At 43.0% G+C, this 17,959-nt stretch overlaps 2 protein-coding genes across 2 annotated transcripts in view; one reads left to right on the top strand and one right to left on the bottom strand.

Moving 5' to 3' along the window:
* Positions 1-5,419: 5,419 nt before the first annotated feature.
* Positions 5,420-13,435, bottom strand: tcf19l (transcription factor 19 (SC1), like). Its single transcript, XM_067973677.1, has 3 exons — positions 13,105-13,435; positions 11,288-12,077; positions 5,420-6,099 (listed from the first exon to the last, which is right to left on the bottom strand). The coding sequence occupies exons 1-3, from the start codon at positions 13,433-13,435 to the stop codon at positions 5,844-5,846; spliced, it is 1,377 nt and encodes a 458-aa protein (XP_067829778.1). The 3' UTR covers positions 5,420-5,843.
* A 3,064-nt stretch (positions 13,436-16,499) lies between these two features.
* LOC137305129 (coiled-coil alpha-helical rod protein 1-like) overlaps positions 16,500-17,959 on the top strand; it is a 35,198-nt gene continuing 33,738 nt past the window's right edge. The window contains exon 1 of the mRNA XM_067973920.1: positions 16,500-16,695. Coding sequence (XP_067830021.1) covers positions 16,620-16,695 — 76 coding nt within the window. The 5' untranslated portion in view covers positions 16,500-16,619. The remainder of the gene's footprint in view (positions 16,696-17,959) is intronic.

Below are 17,959 nucleotides of genomic sequence, written 5' to 3'. Positions count from 1 at the left end.
CCTCTAGTGTCTCACTGAGGTACCATTTCACCCTCCGGTAACTCACCCAATTGACCATTCTTTTTTTTAAGACTGATGTGGAGATGCCGGTGATGGACTGGGGTTGGCAAATGTAAAGAATCTTACAACACCAGGTTATAGTCCAACAAATTTATTTGAAAATCACAAGCTTTCGGAGGCTTTCTCCGTCGTCAGGTGAGTGCCACATTCACCTGACGAAGGAGAAAGCCTCCGAAAGCTTGTGATTTTCAAATAAATTTGTTGGACTATAACCTGGTGTTGTAAGATTCTTTACATTTTTTAAGACTGCAAGTGTTGGCCAGCTATCCAATTGCAGCAGCTATCACAGCTGAGCTGGATCTCATTCCCACCCAGCAGGCACACTTCCACCAGGAATGATTAGAATCAGCAGTGGGAACCGTATCCAATTTTCTTCCTGACCCGAGAGTGCCAAGGCTAACTGTGGGGCCGCCTGCCACCACTCTAGCTGAGACCAGCAAACTAGCACTGACCAAGAGTCGAACCCAAGACCTTTCCAGTCGGTGCAGCTCAGCTGCTCACTGTCTCAACCAGCTCGGCCGGGGGGAAAGTTCAGGCTGCCATTTCCAAATGGAAACTATCTGCACTCGTTTCAACAGCTCTGCTCACAATGTAATCCTGATGTGATCAGATACGTCACATTCCACTGTATACAACAATCTCCTACTCATCCACGTTTTATTGCAACACTTTTTAAAAATAGAGAAAAAAAAAACTAAGATACATTTGCTCTCCCCCGCCCTCCCTCCCTCCTCCATTAAGCTATATATAAAGTACAAAGTAATCTCGAACCTGCCAGTCAGCTCAATGCTGGCAGGTTACTGTGCAAATGACTCAATAAGCTTTAAGAACTAGGACACTATGTCCCCATATTCAATCCACTGTTTCATCAGTAGGAAAGTTGGTTAACAAAATTAAAATCTCTTGACTCAGCCCTGATCTTTGAAAAGCCAGTTAAAAACAAAAGAATTGTTCATTCAACATTTAGCTCAAAAGAATTTGTTTCAATCCAGCTTTCCCCCTCAATTGAAATGGTTATGCTCGTAGCACCAAGACATAGCAGTAGTGAGGCACGGGCTCCACCCTACAGGTGAGATTTCCGATCTCAGCCACAGCTAGAGGAAGAGCAGAGACGACAGAAAGGGGAAGAGAAAGTAACAGGCAGCACTGGGCTACTCTCCTATCTAGTGATCAGTTTGGAGCAGTGGAGGCCAGTTGCTTGCCCATTCTGCAGTAGGGGACAACACAGCCAAACCCAATCCTGTTCTCACCAGATGTTCCGGGTAACAATAGATGGGAAAGATAAAGAGATGGTACCCACCACCCCAAATAATTACATTTTAGCTAATTCTCTGAAGATTCCTGTCCACTTGCCATGAGAGTTTTAAAAAAAAATTGAGGTGGGTGAGGAAGGGAAGAGGGAAAGTTACATTGATGCAATTTATAATCCAAAATGTGCAGTACTCTCAATAAAAAGGGCCTCTACATCTACTTCCCAACTCACCTGCACAGAAATTAGCATTACAATGCAATACAATTCCCCAACTTATCCAAATTAATTAAACCTATTTGAAAATTCAGGGGCTGACATGAAAAATGATTGGTATAGAAAAAAAGTCAAATAGATTTGATGGGGAGGATGGTGATGACATACCTTTTTTGTCTTATTAAAATAAATATTTTCACAAGATCTACAGTTAAGTGCTTCAAACTTTGGAAATGTACAAAATGAATATACAATTAGGGAAATATATTTAAATTTTGCTAACTTAAAAAAATAATTATATTAAAAAAGGGATAATCATAGAATCATACAGCATAGACAGAGGTCATTCGGCCCATCGTGCCTGTGCCAGCTCTTTGAAAGAGCTATTCAATTAGTCCCACTCCCCTTTCTCCATAGCCCTGCAATTTTTTTCCCTTGCAAGTATTTATCCAATTCCCTTTTGATAATTACTATTTTCAGGCAGTGCATTCCAGATTGTAACAACTCGCAGCATATAAAAAAAATTTCCTCAGCTCCCCTCTGGTTCTTTTGCCAATTACCTTAAATCTGTTATCTCCTGCCAGTGGAAACAGTTTCTATCAAAACCCCTCATAATGTTGAGCACCTCTATTAAATCTCACCGTAACCTTCTCTGCTCTGAAAAGGACAATCCCAGCTTCTCCAGTCTATCCACATAACTGAAGTCCCTCATCCCTGGAACCATTCTAGTAAATCTCCTCTGCACCCTCTCCAAGGCCTTGACATCCTTCCTAAAGTGTGGTGCCCAGAATTGGACGCAGTACTCCAGCTGAGGCCTAACCAATGATTTATAAAGGTTTAACATAACTTCCTTGCTTTTGTACTATTTATAAAGCCAAGGATCCCATAGGCTTTTTTAAAAAAAACAGCCTTATGTCAGGTCATAAATGCTAATTTAATGCTTTTAGTTCCAAAATACTGCGTTGTCACAATATAGCTCAGTTGAAGTGCATTCTGTGAATGGACATCCTGCTTCTGTGTACTGTTTATTGTTAAAAGTCAATATCCTCCCCCAATCACTCTATGGCAGGAAGTCCTGCTAAGAAAACCCCTCAACATATTAGCGCAGAGAGAATTTTAACAGCAAATTGATCTTTAACCCCCCCCCCACCATAGGTACTGACTTGCATTAAAGCAACTCAACCATTCCTCCTGGGTGAGTCTAAACAGTGTCAGCACTAGGGGACAACACAGCCCAACCCAATCCTGTTCTCACCAGATGTCCATGCACACTTTCCTATAGAACTCATTGGATAGCGGTCAGGAGCACAAACCCGGGCTGATTGCCCCTTTCTTAGTTGAGAGATACTGAGCTCAATTGTGCTTCGATTGCTTCCTTGCCTAAGATAAGCTAACTCAGCACTAACTGGGAACTGACTGAGGGACTTTCTGCACTATAAAATCAGTTACATGCCACTTTTACCGTTGGAGACAATGGGTACGCGGTGTTCAAAGGTTCTAACTCCTGTATCTCTCCTTCCCCCACCCCCCCCCAAAATCCAAATGAATTCACCCTCCAGGTGACATCATAAAGCACGGGACAACATCAACTTATCACCAGAGGGGCTGCCCATTGAGAAAGCAAAGGAGCAAAGAGAATGGACAACATGCACATAGAATTTGCAATCTCTGAACATTCGGAGATCCACGCTGGTCAGGAAATTAAGAACATTCAGGCCAGCTCTGATTTATTGTGCAGCTTACTTGAAAGGGACTCTCCCAATTGGTGCCATTTTAACTTCCTTTTTTGGTTCTTCCGAAGATTTTCAAAGTAAGTTTACTGAAACCACGATTACTGAAGTCTTCGGGGGAAGATGAACCTGGCTAGTGGGAGGGAGCTGGATCAGCAATAACTGTACAAGGTACAGTCAGTCATTAAAACTGGACGTTGGCTGAGAAGAATGGAGCTTTGACACAGAGTGAGGAAGCTGAATTAACATCAGTAGAAACAATGGGGGGGAATTGAGGAAAGAAATTCAACAAACATTTTTTTGGTGAAGTTTGGTCAGTGCCCAGGAATGGAACATTTCGGGCAACCATTGGCTGCACTGAGCATGCCCAGGTCAGATGCTGCATGATCAAATTTGAAACAAAGTTCCTTCTACTCTTCCCCAAAGTTATTCAAAAGACACACCCTGTTGTATCAGCCAGTTTTGTAGCCTCGGATTGAGACTGCCAATTCATGCTGACGGTTATGTGCGGCACTAATTACGTTCCCCAAACTCATTTTATGCAAGTCACGTAGCCAGCAGAAAGAGAAGACGTTCATGGCATCTGGATTCAAATCCAGGCGCCAGAAGCAACGTGGCAAGTATCTGCAAAAATGACCTTTTCATTTCAACGCTTGTTAAATTCCAGATGCATCACATGGTTATGCTCAACCATCCAAACCAGTTACACGGTTTTTTTTAAATAATATATATTCAGGAAAAAGTATTAATGTAATCTTGGCTGGCAACATTATTGGTACTAGGGTTCTGATGAGAGCAGACAAAGACTTTAGCACTATTCTCTGTTGGAAGGCCAACAGAAACAGGCTTGGGCTTTTCACATCTCCAATGCCTGCACTTGGATCCTATGAAAAGACAGGTCTCGTTCACAGTCAGAGACTCAAGAATTTGCCTCTTTTTAAACTGTGTGCTATTCGTGTCAGAAGTAATATTCTTGGTACTGGTGACACACCTGGAATTTAAAAGCGTCTCAAGTTAATTTTATGCAAAGTATTATTCAAAATAGCACTTCAGATTCTGGCATTAAAAGCCCAAAGGGGTTAATAGCACATTTATTACTGAACACGCATTTGTTTTCTTTTAATTTTGGATAACTAATTTCTGCTACCATTCTCCATCATTCTTCCCAATGTTCAATACTGATTTCCCAATTCTCATTTAGCCAACCAAAATTGAAGATCTGGTACACACATGATCTTTTCAACTGCCCAACTCAAGAGCTTTCTGTAATCAAACAAATCAGCGCCCAGTCAAGTAGAAAATGTACAATGGGTGGAGCAGGAATGCAACTGAAATCTCCTGTAAGCAAACTGTGTTTGCCTATGTGAAAGCACATCTTGAGGACATGAAAAAGCACTATATGAATGGAACTTATTTCTTTCCTGACAGGAGAGCCTAGACTACATATGGAGTCAGCGGGCTCTGCCGAATTGACACAAAGAGGCTTGGCCCAACCAGTCTATTCCCGCTCCTTCATAGTCCAGTTGAGACAAATATCCCTGCTCTATTGCCTCCCCACTCAAATCCTTGGAAGCCCAAGTGCAATGCCAGTCAAAGGTAATATTTTCAACAAGCGCCTCCTACTAGAAAGGCTAACTTTCTGAAGTTACAGCTACCAAATCATTACTAAAAAATCTCCTGAAGGTGTCACATCATGCCGAGGTATGGTTCCACAGGTATCATGCGCCATCTGGCACGGCCTCACCCAAGTGTCCATTCTTCATGTATATCTGGAATGTTAGCAGTGTATGTAACTGTGAAGAGTACCACAGCCAAGCTGGATCCAGTCTTCACTCAACACATGCATGGCAATTTTCAACATAAAACTATTGGACAACAATCACTGGGAACAGGATTCCTGGTCGATCTTCTCCCCACCCTGGTAAACTATGCTGCTGTAAACTGTAGGACCTCTATTGTTATGGCTGCAATTAGTTAAGTTGTCAGATTGCACCTAGGACTTTTGCGGTCTCTATGGTTCAGTCCTCTGCAGTGCATTTACCAATTAAGGCATTGAGGATTGGCCCTTTATGTTTTAATTATAATAGAAGCCTGCTCCTCCATTGGATGCAGCAGGATTTGCTTTTATGCTAAATATTCAGAAAGTTAATGATAATCTTGGAGTTTTACAAGTGACATGAAAAATAGCATTTCACAAATCAAGAAAAGTTTGAGGGAATACTGATCTAGCCCTTCCCCCAAGGATATCAACACAATCAGACCTTCAGGCATTTTGCAAAGTCCAAGAGTCCATGCTGTTTGTACAAGGCTGCACTGTTGGATATGTACCAGTGGTAGCCCTCAGATGAGTGGCAGAAGTAATGGCACTCCCTCTGGTGGAACTAATATAATAACGCAACGCAACCTTTCATGGCCTGTAAGTCTGAAATTTGCTAGAGCCTCGACTCCCAGATATTAAAAGGGCAGAAAAAAGGCCAGTAGCCACAGCAGATTGTCGACATTTTCAACTCAAGCTCACAAAGCTTTAAGGAGAACCCTGACCGGAAGATAGTTATTGATTGTGTCTTTTGATTTGTACAAAGTTACTGTTACGTGCAGCCACAGTGGAATTCAGCTGAAGCCTCTTTCATAGCCGTGTAGTTGCATCCAACACAAGCCACGTGATACCACGCATCGCAATCGTCACACTGCACCCACTCCACAGTATCTTCCTGCGGCAACTGGCACCGCTCAGCAGCGCACTGCTCTGCAGTATAGAGCGTATGGGTGAAGACCTTGCACATGACTTTTGAACCCAGTGCGATGCTGCCCAGTGGATGCTTCCGAGGCCGCCCCCGCTTCTTTCTGAAAGAAAAGAAAAACCCAAAACGGTTAGCAATAGGCTGCTCATTTTCCTATTCCAGTACTACAATTCACTGCATCATAGTTTTTTTAGGGTATTGGCACAATCCTGCAATCTTTCACATGCAGGTTTCCAAACTCCTGCAAATAGAGCCACCAGACAGAACCTATAGCTTGTCCAGGGAAGTTGTGGGAGGGCGGTGTGGAGGAGTGAAAGAAATGGGGGGGGTCCAGTCATCCCCAAGAATGCTCTGTGGACACAAGTATTACACCTGTCAAGGATGAAATAAGCACAGCAAGGAGAAAACTTTTTAGAAAAAGACACTTCAGACTCAAAAACAACTACCATCCATTTGGCCATTATTTGAACCAAGCTTCATTCTGGAAAATAAGATGTTTATCATGCAATTAAGGTGAGTAGAACATGCAAGTACTGTATTACAATTAGAGAAATCCAGCCACAGTAGATCCATATTGATATTCTACCATTAGTGGACACCATTGCAATGTGTACTGCAGTCTCCAATTCTCTATATTTGCCCAAAATCAGATGGTCATCCATTCCCCATTAGCACGGATCTCTCCTCTCCACCACCAAACCTACCCATTAGATTTCCCAATGAAATTTCAACAGTCAAGCATACCCAGAGCACTCCAAGTGATAAATGATATACAGTAATTCACTTCACCAAGTCAATCAATTAATCTAACCACCCATTACTTCCTTAAAATGTTGAACTGAACATGCACAGCTCAATGCATAACTGGCAAATCATCTAAAGCGTTTTCCTCCAAAGCTCTGACCCTGCCGTTATAACAATATTCTACAAATCAAGATTATATTTAGAAACCCGGAAATCAGTGAAATTTACTATGATTTTCTGTTGCATTTTCCAATCCATAAAGTTTTAGACCTTTCCCCCCAAATTCCCCCCCTCCAGTTGTTCAATCCTGGGATATAATTCCCAAGTGGCCATTAATCATGTTTTGTCTGGACAGTGCACAATGGCAGTTTATTTGATGGGAATGGGGTGAGGGGGGAAAAAAAAAAATCACAGCTGAGCCCGACCTTTTCATTTATATTCATGAACTACCAGCAGGGATTGCTGGACAATGATTGCCTACAGGAACCTGGCCTATTGTCCCCTTCACTCTTGCCCATGGAGCAAAATATTAGTGTCCCTACCATTAGCCCAGCTGAAATCAGATAACTGAGCACAGACCAAGGATTGAACTGACCTCACTGGGCAGTCCCCTGGTGGCCAACCGAATTTATCCAGGCACAATACTTTTTACTTGTTATAGTTGATGTTGATGAAACAATAGAAGATAAAATGGGTTATGAATACAGCAACAAATGCATATGCTAGGCAACAAATTAAACAACCAGAGAATTTACAGCTAAAACCAATCAGCAAGTGTAGGTGCACCTACCATATGGAGAGGCATAAAAAAAATGTAATTTAATTGCCCAGATCATTGACACCCCCAACCAATTCTCTGCTCTCATCTCCTGAAGATAGCAAATAGGAGCAGGAACCTTGATAATTTTGCTCCTTCTAACCCAGGTATTGAGGGAGCCCAACTATTAATGTTTTCATCAAATATTTATGAAAATAAGGATTTATTATTAACTTGGTCCCAATAGTCACTGGGCAACCAGACAACCATAAACGGGGTAACTGTCCACTCATTAGTAATTCAGGCAGGTCAAACAGGTACTTAAAAGTTTGTTGAACGTTTTCCCCAGACGAGCCAGTGGCCTGGGTTCACAAGTTGGAGTAGCTCCTGTTTGGCTCTCAAGCTGGTCTGAAATCATGGGCCCCACTGCATTGAATGAAGCCATTCCAGGACACACAATGTCAGAGATATTATTGGAGAAGTCTAGACCTGATGGGTCTCTGCGCAATTCAGGAAACTAACATTTTTATTACAAAACATTTTTGCAAGTATATAATTTTTCAGAATAAAATGGAAGAGTACTTTAACAAAAGATAGTCCCCCTAATCTTTTATTTCCTTTCCCTTAAGGGTTGGATGGTTTCTATGGTTACAGTGGGAGTGTTTTGTTCATGACGACTCCAGAAGATACCAATCCATCGTCCTTAATCACGAGGCTTTACTAAGTACATCCTATAAGAAACTCTCAGCAAAGCACAAATATAACACGTTGAGCAAAAGGGCAAAGGGATCTTGGTGTACAGATACATGGATCATTAAAAGGTGGTAGTGCAAGTAGAAAAAGCCATAAAAAGGCAGAATGAATCCTTGATTTTGCAACTAGTGATACAGAATACAATAGTAAGGAGGTAATGTTGAATTTGTAAAAGATCTTGGAGCATTGTGTATAGTTTTGGTCACCCTGTTGTAGGAAGGATAAAAAAGCAATGGAAAAGGTGTACCGTAGATTTAATAGGATGTTCCCACGGTCAACGGGTTACAATTATGAAGAGGTTACAGAGCTTTTTTTAAAAAAAAAATCCAGAGTGGAGGTGGTTAATGGGTGGCCCGATATAACCCTTCATGATCTTGAAGACGTCTAAGATAAATAGATTATATCCACTGCTTGGTGAGATGGTAACAAAGAGACACAAATTTAAGACAATCAGAGAAAGAATTAAAGGGAAAGTTAGAAAAAACATCCTTACACAAAGACAGAAAATGCTGGAGACACAATAGGTCAGGTAGCACCTGTCAAGAGAGCCACAAATCAGTTGACACTTCAAGTATAAACCGTGCTTCACAATTGAAAGATATTACAGATAAACAGCATTTTAAAAAGGAACAGGACAAGGGAAAGGGGGAAGGGAAAATCAAACATGAAAATAAATAAAGACTTGCAAGGTGCTAAAGTGGGGAACAGGAAATGGTTAAATGGCAGAAGTGATATGCGCAGGAGACAAAAGGAGGCATAATAAGAAGCATACATGAGAATGAGGGTGTGAAGAGCTAAAGGAGGATAGGTAAGTAGAATGGCAAGCACGAAAAACTAAAAAGTCACTTTAGTATCAACTTTTTTCTTCCACCGTCTCTTGGGCCTGCTCTGCTTTGCCAACTTTCAGCATCTGCATTATTTTGCTTTTTGTTCTTTACACAAAGGATAGTTAGAACTTGGAATTCTCTACCGCAAACCATTTCTGTATCAGAGTCCATAAATTCTTTGAAAAGGAAATTAGATAGTTCTTAACTAGGAATATTAAAGGGTATGGTAAGCAAACAGGAAAAAGAGGGAGGGAGAGAGGGAGATTAAACTGGGGGAATTGTGGAGAAAAATACTGACAAAGAGTTTTGATGGGCTGGTCTAGTGCAAACAAGGCTGTTATGTGACTTGGGTTGCAAATATTTATCCTTTTTATCGTCTTCAAATGAGAAGTACCAATAATTATAAATACAATGCTGTAACAGGATATACGAAAGATATTTCATGGCAATGACATCTCAATTTATACCAAAATAACATTCGAAAAGATGGAGGTGACAGAAGGCTGTTCAGCCAATTGAAGCCGATCCCTCTCGAACATTAGCTCTACCTTCCTGACATCTACTTTTATTTTCTATAACCCTAATTTTATAAACCCTAGTTTATTGTCACTATTACTTGCTGGGTATAATTATTACCAACATCTATCATTCAGAGTAAAGGTTCTTTTTCCTCGTGTCTGTTAAAAGACAGGGGAATGAGATTAAGTGGACAGCTCCTTCAGCAAGCTGGTATAGTCTGATGGGACAAACGGAGTCCTTCTGTACTGTAAAATTCTACAGTTCCATGAATTTACTTTTTACTAAATCATTTCCATTTATTTCATCCAATCCTACTTTCTTAAGTGTACTTTGAGACCACATTTAAATTTACCTCATTTATTTATGCAGCTTAATATTTTATATACTTCTATGAGGCCCCCATTCTTTCTAGACTGTAAAGTCTTAATGTACCCTATAGCTCACTGTCTTTACACTTAGGATCAGCTTGTTGCTTTTTTCTGCCGCCTTTCCAATGCAGGTTTATCTTTTGTGCCGTGATCAAAACTTAACACGTGTTCTAAGCATGGCAGCAAATGCATTGCAAAGCCGTAGCATAATTTCTGTGGAGTTATCAGCCAGGGTTTTCTGCTACTATACTCACCAGTCCACAATTTTCCTGACCACTAAAATGAATGACAGGAAAATTCGCAGAAAGACTAATGTAAAAGTAGTAAACCGTGGCCAAATTCTTTTGTTTGGCTGTATATCCTAGCTTTCTGTTACTTTAATTGCTTTGTTACATTATCTGGACATTGAAAAGAATGCATCTACTGTTAGCCCAAGATCAATTGCTAGCTCTGTTTTAATTCTATTCTATTCATTGTATTTATGTCCCTAACCCTAATTTTTTCAACTTAGAGAACCATGCAGCGCAGAAGGAAGTCATTCATCCACATCTGTGATGACTCTTGCTCGAGTAATCCAAAACTAATCCCACTGCCCTGCTCTCTCCCCGTAGCCCTGTAACTTCTTCAGCTTCAGAAGTTTATCCACTGCTCCCTTCATAGATGCAATGGCGTCTGCCTCAACTGCTCCCTATGGCAAAATATTCCATGCTGTAAAAGCTCTCCATATAAAGAAATTTCTCTTTACCTTTCTCCATTCTTACTGACCATCTTTAAATTGTTGACACTTTGGCACCAATTACCCCAGCAGAGGAAAGTCTTTCCCGATTCACACTATCACAAACCCCTCTTAGTTTTTAAAACCTCTTATTAAATCTCTTATCGGCTTTCTCCGCACTAGTGGAAATAGTTCCAGCATCTCAAGCCTCTCACCTCAACTATAGTTTCTTATCCCTGGCATTTCCCTGGTCAATGTACACTACACAAAGGCCCCGGCTTTAATATCTTCTATAACAGGGCAGCCAAAACTGCACAACAACCAGAGCCTAATCGTTGTCTAGAACAAATTTAACATAACTGCTGTACTTTTGTACTCTTTGCCCCTATTTATAAAATCCAAATGCTAGCGACAGCATCACGTTATTCTGGATCTGGGGTTGCTGGGTACTCATACACAATTAATAAATGTGTATCTTGGCGAAAGGTGACAAAATCTTAACCTCAATAAAAAGTCAATGACAATTCATAGTCTGGTGTCTGAGGGAATCATGACGAGCAAGACTCTTTCCTTAATATTTTATACTCAAGGAACCCATAGGGACTTACCCAGTGGGTGTGATGTGTGCATTCTCTATCGAATCCCGGAGGACATGCCTATCGTGCTCCAGTTTATGCTTCTTGAGAACAGGTTTTGGTTCCGGTGATAACTCCCGAACACCCAAAGTCAACTGCCGGTACAGATCTGGGTCCAGATCAGACTCCGACTTACATTGCCGACGCTTGGTAGCACTTTGCTGCACCTCTACTGAAAACCGTTGGATTTCCTCCTCCAGCTCAAGGTCTGGAAGGACGGTGTGAACTGTCTTCCGCCGATGCTTGGTTACCGGTCGGTCACATGGCCTCTTTAGGGCTGGAGTGGTGATAATAGTGCTGTTATTGCAATGGTGGCCGTCCAACGAGAACTGCTGAAATTTCTCCAGGACCCCCTTTGTATCACCGCGTTGGCTTTTGTCTCCCCTTTCTGAGTGGAATGTGAAAAGTTGTGACTTCAGTTTGCTGATGCTCCCAATGGAGTTCAGAATCAACGTTGCCCGGGATGCAGTGGGTGCTTTTGTGAAGCTTCGGATCCTCGCCCCTTGGGGAGAGATACACTTGTCTGTAGAACAAACGGGTCGGAATCCATATTGTTTCTGAACCTTGGGGATTGTTATGGCATCAAAGTCTGCCGGACGAACACTGACCTTCTGGAACAGGAAATAGAACTCAGAATCCTGCTGACTTGCCAAGGAGCCCTCAGGGATATTCATTGCATCAGGATGACCAAACGTGACTGTGTCTCCATCTGCAAGCTCCATTCTTTGGCCTTTGGGAATGCGAATGTCATTCACGAAAGTACCTACAATGACAAAGCCATTAGTATGATTTTTCTTTTTAAAAGAATGAAATACCCTTTTATGAAAAACTCTATTTTTTAAAAAAGGTATTTTCTCTCTTTCCCCTTCCTTGCGTCTACACATGAAAGAACAGACAGTCGGCTTGCAAGCATCTAATACAGCTCAGAAAATGGCCACCAGAAGGAACACAATGCAATCTTGCACGCCTCTGTCTCTGGTTTTCTTTCCCTCCCAGTGAAGAAGCACCTGGCCTTTGTTCAGCACCTTACGGAGATCAATCACTACAACCCCGCACTAGTGATCTCACATCAAACAATAGCCAACTCCTTCTGATGGACCATCTGTCACAGGCATTATGGGAACAGAACTGTCATCTTATAATTTTACCACTTTGATTATAAGGAAACAAGTAGAAGATGCTCATATTTTCCCCCCAAATGACAAGTATTGTGATAGACAGCAATAGCCAGAGGGCTGTGATGATTTTCACACTGAAAAACCTCTTTCCCCATTTTACCCCTCTCTACATTAAACCCACCTCATCTATCTGATTCCACGTGAAAGCCCCTTGCTTTGTCCACTTTAAAACATCCCTTGACCTCATGTGCACTAATAACCCCTCCACATTAGCCCCCGCATTCCCATTACCCCATCTTCATAACTCTCGTAACCCCAAACAAGCCCTCACTCCTACCCACATTAGTTAGTCCTGCACTCCTACTCCCTCCATTAGAATTATGCTCTTATCCCTACATATTAACCCTCTCCTCACCATCTACTAAAATCTCTCCCCATTAACCCCCACTAACTACCCTCTCCTCCTTCACTCACCCTCTACTTTCTCACCCCACTACCCTCCTCCATTAATCCCCTCTCCTATTAATAGCTTCATCCCCATTAACCCTTCTCCCCTCATTAACCCTATTTTCCCCTTAACCCCCTCTTATTAACTCTCCCTCCCACCACTCCCTCCTATTATCCTCGCCTCCCCCCTCCTCAACGAACCCCTCCATTAACCCCCTCCCTTACCGTTCGTGCTCCTGTCCACGATGTAAACCCTCCAATCTCCGGCCGTGCCCCTCTCAGCCTGCAGCTCGGCGTGAACCCGGGAGATGAGCTCCTCGGCCCGGCCCGAGCTCAGGCACAGGTCAGTCAGGTCGGGCCGGCGGCCGAGGCGGAAGGTGCAGCGCTGCCCGGCCGGGAGGAAAGTGTAAAGGTCGCGGGCGGGGGGCCGTGACCGCGGAGAGCCGGGCGTCGTCGGGGCTAGGCCGGGGCTCTGCCCGTGCCCTGGGCTCGGACTGGGGCTGGGCGCCGGGCCGATGCGCAGCAGCTGCAGACACGGCTGCACTTCCGACAGCATCCTCGCTTTGACAGGCGGGTTTGAGGGGGGGGGCGACCGTTAGAGCATCGGGGCTCGCGCTCGGGGGGGGGACTCGATTGTTAGGTCATCGGGGCTCGCGCTCGGGGGGGGGGGGGGACTCGATTGTTAGGTCATCGGGGCTCGCGCTCGGGGGGGGGGGGGGGGACTCGATTGTTAGGTCATCGGGGCTCGCGCTCGGGGGGGGGGGACTCGATTGTTAGGTCATCGGGGCTCGCGCTCGGAGCGGGGGACTCGATTGTTAGGTCATCGGGGCTCGGGGTTGGTGGGGGGGACTCGATTGTTAGGTCATCGGGGCTCGGGGTTGGGGGGGGGGGACTCGATTGTTAGGTCATCGGTGCTCGCGCTCCGTCCGCGAGACACTGAAGGGAGAGGGGGGGGAAGGGGAAGGGTCCGCGTTGATCTTCCTCAGTACAAATCCCCTCCTCCTCCTCCTCCTCCTCCACACCCGACTTCAACAACAACAACAACAACAACCAGCTGCCACTTCGCTCTTTTTTTTCTCCTCTGTTTACAGGAAGCGCCTTTGAAAATTGGCGCGCTGGAGCAGCGGCGTGGAACCTCGCGAGATTTGAGTTACGATCGTTACGGAGGGTTGTGACGATTTCTATTTTTGCGTCGCCATCTTTGATAAAGGCGCGGTTCGAGTCTATTTGCAGCATTGCGCCAGGCAGAGCTGTCAGGTCTTATTCATTTAGGGGAAGGGGCATTTGGGGAGGGGCAAACAAGGCAAGGGAATACACAGTAAATAGGAGGATACTGAGAGGTGCAGAGGAAGTGAGGGATCATGTCCACAGATCCCTGAAGGTAGCAGGACAGGTAGATAAGGTGGTTAAAAAGGCATATTTTCCTTTATTAGCTGAGGCATAGAATATAAGAGCAGGGAGGTTATGCTGGAACTGTATAAAACACCAGTTAGGCCACAGCTTGAGTACTGGGTACAGTTCTGGTCACCACATTACAGGAAAGATGTGATGTGAGAGGGTACAGATGGGATTTACGAGGATTTTGCCAAGACTGGAGAATTTTAGCTAAGAGGAAAGATTGGATAGGCTGGAGTTGTTCTCATTGGAACAGAGGAGACTGAGGGGTGATTTAATTGAGGTGTACAGAATTATGAGGGGCCTAGATAGAGTAGCTAGGGAGGACCTATTTCCCTTAGCAGAGAGGTCAATAACCAGGGGGCATAGATTTAAAGTAATTGGTAGAAGGATTAGAGCAGAGCTAAGGAGAAATTTTTTCACCCAGAGGGTGGTGGGGTCTGGAACTCACTGCCTGAAAGGGTGGTAGAGGCAGAAATTCTCAACTCAAAAGTACCTGGATGTGCACCTGAAGTGCCGTAACCTACAAGGTTATGGACGAACTGCTGGAAAGTGGGATTAGGCTGGGTGGCTCATTTTTGGCCAGCATGGACATGATAGGCTGAATGGCCACCGTCTGTGCCATAAATTTTCTATGATTCCACGATTTAGGTTTCAAAATGGAGCTTACTTTACGTGATAGTGGGTAAGATAACACTAATCGATACAGGCCAGAAGACACTAGGAGTCATAGTCTCAGGATATGGGGTTGGCCTGAGATGAGGAGGAATTTCTTCACTCAGAGGGTTGTGAATCTTTGGAATTCTCTACCCAAGGGGGCTGTGGCTATTCAGTTGTTGAATATGTTTAGGGCTGAGATCGATAGATTTTTGGACTCTAAGGGAATCAAGGGATATGGAGATCAGGTGAGAAAGTGGAGTTGAGGTCGAAGATCAGCAATGATCTTATTGAATGGGGGAGCAGGCTCAAGGGGCCGAATGGCCTACTCCTGCTCCTATTTCTTATGTTCTTACGATCACAGGTTCGATCCAATGATTTGTGTTGAGTAATCTGACTTCAGTTAGGACGGTAGTTGGGACACTACAATTGGCCTGAGTGGTCCACCGGTAAAAGCAGGAAAATCAATCAGAGTCCCTGCTTCTCTAAGTGCTGTTGAAGTTTCAGATATATAAAAGATAATTGTCTTTATATATTGAAATGTGTACTCAAAGGATCTGAGAGATTCACACTGTCTAGTACGTAAGTACAAATGTTGAGCAAAGACAGTATCAGACTTGATTGTGATGCCCCCACACCTATCATGTGAAATAAAGAGACAAGTGTTTTGCTAGTATTCTACCTTAGGTAATAGGGACCATCTGTCCATTTGACTTGGGTAATTCTCATAGCTACTTGCACTTCATTTTTTGAACCATCTAAATTTCAGTGGAATTTTAATCCTCAGACCAACTGCTCTGCAAAAATGGTTACAGTGTCAGCAGCACACTTAGATTAAAACTAGCTGATTCACAATTCCCAGGCTCCAGGGAATCGCTTCACCCATCATTGTGGCTAACTGTGAAGGGCTTTAGTGTGTCTAGGTGAAGTGTGATGAACTCAAAACGTTTATATAGATCAATACTCACTGCAAGGCTGTGCAAACAAAATGAAACATATCGAACACAATTCTGTCGCAAATAATAGATGATTGGACAGAGGTAATCAAAAGAAAATCTAAGCGGGATTTGGAGGAAATATTGATATCTCTCCAACACATGGGCACCTTTGTTGTGCATAGCTGAAATTTTGATTTAGCATATATCATTCCTACAAATAAACAAATAGAAAGAGGGAAGGCTTGATGCATACATGAGCGAGAAGTGTTTAGAAGGATACGGCGCAGGGTTATTAGAGTGGGAGGAGGCTCATGTGGCCTGTTCCTGTGTTGAAGTTTCTATGTAATATAATTCCATGTAGAACAGAAACAGGCCATTTGGCTCATATTTTTGTTTTAAACACACATCCCTGCTTTTAAAACAAAAACAGAAAATGCTGGAAATACATTGCAATCTGTGCCACTGTTGACTACAAATTTATAACCTAGTGTTAAGAGTGCTTAAGAGAATGATTTGAGAGTGTAAAATGTGCAGGTACAGTATTGGGTTGTTTTGTTGTCGCTGAGCTCTTCCAGCCGGACTACAAAAGATGTGACAAGCGGCGGTTTCCGGCCGGACTGTTGTTGGTGCGACACCCGGGTTTGGCGGTTATGTGAAGCGGGAGAGCGAGCGAGCGAAACAAAATCAATTAAAGGGAAAAGAAAATAAACAAACAGCGATAGAGCGACCGCGGGCAGGGCGAGGGTAGCGATGTCGGAGAGGAGGGGGCCGGGACCGGGACCGGGGCCAGGCCTGGAGCCGCCGGCCGCTTTCAGTGTCCAAACTGGTAAAAGATTAATATTCAAATTAGGGCGAAACGTCATCAGTGACGCAGTACAGCCCGATACACTTGCAATGAACAGGGGGAGACACAGATCTGAGATAGAGAGAGAGAGACATATAGATCTGAGATATAGAGAGAGAGACATATAGATCTGAGATAGAGAGAGAGAGACATATAGATCTGAGATATAGAGAGAGAGACATATAGATCTGAGATAGAGAGAGAGAGACATATAGATCTGAGATATATAGAGAGAGACATATAGATCTGAGATATAGAGAGAGACATATAGATCTGAGATAGAGAGAGAGACATATAGATCTGAGATAGAGAGAGAGAGACATATAGATCTGAGATATAGAGAGAGACATATAGATCTGAGATAGAGAGAGAGAGACATATAGATCTGAGATATAGAGAGAGACATATAGATCTGAGATAGAGAGAGAGAGACATATAGATCTGAGATAGAGAGAGAGAGAGACATATAGATCTGAGATAGAGAGAGAGAGACATATAGATCTGAGATATAGAGAGAGACATATAGATCTGAGATATAGAGAGAGAGACATATAGATCTGAGATATAGAGAGAGAGACATATAGATCTGAGATATAGAGAGAGACATATAGATCTGAGATATATAGAGAGAGAGACATATAGATCTGAGATATAGAGAGAGAGACATATAGATCTGAGATATAGAGAGAGATATATAGATCTGAGATATAGAGAGAGAGACATATAGATCTGAGATATAGAGAGAGAGACATATAGATCTGAGATATAGAGAGAGAGACATATAGATCTGAGATAGAGAGAGAGAGACATATAGATCTGAGATATAGAGAGAGAGACATATAGATCTGAGATATAGAGAGAGACATATAGATCTGAGATATAGAGAGAGGGACATATAGATCTGAGATAGAGAGAGAGAGACATATAGATCTGAGATATAGAGAGAGAGACATATAGATCTGAGATATAGAGAGAGAGACATATAGATCTGAGATAGAGAGAGAGAGACATATAGATCTGAGATAGAGAGAGAGAGACATATAGATCTGAGATAGAGAGAGAGAGACATATAGATCTGAGATAGAGAGAGAGAGACATATAGATCTGAGATATAGAGAGAGACATATAGATCTGAGATATAGAGAGAGAGACATATAGATCTGAGATATAGAGAGAGACATATAGATCTGAGATATAGAGAGAGAGACATATAGATCTGAGATATAGAGAGAGAGACATATAGATC

This window comes from Heptranchias perlo, chromosome 39 (assembly GCF_035084215.1).
Source record: "Heptranchias perlo isolate sHepPer1 chromosome 39, sHepPer1.hap1, whole genome shotgun sequence".
Classification (NCBI taxonomy): domain Eukaryota; kingdom Metazoa; phylum Chordata; class Chondrichthyes; order Hexanchiformes; family Hexanchidae; genus Heptranchias; species Heptranchias perlo.
The sequence above is the reverse complement of the archived record's forward strand: the minus strand, read 5'-3'. Positions and strand labels throughout refer to the sequence as shown.

Bases quoted from the DNA above. Each gene is read 5' to 3' on its own strand.
- tcf19l (XM_067973677.1), bottom strand. From the start codon at position 13,435: ATGCTGTCGGAAGTGCAGCCGTGTCTGCAGCTGCTGCGCATCGGCCCG. The intron at 12,078-13,104 runs GTAAGGGAGGGG...TTGTCATTGTAG, and splicing joins CGTGGACAGGAGCACGAACG to GTACTTTCGTGAATGACATT. The intron at 6,100-11,287 runs GTAAGTCCCTAT...CTTTTCTTTCAG, and splicing joins GCACACATCACACCCACTGG to AAAGAAGCGGGGGCGGCCTC.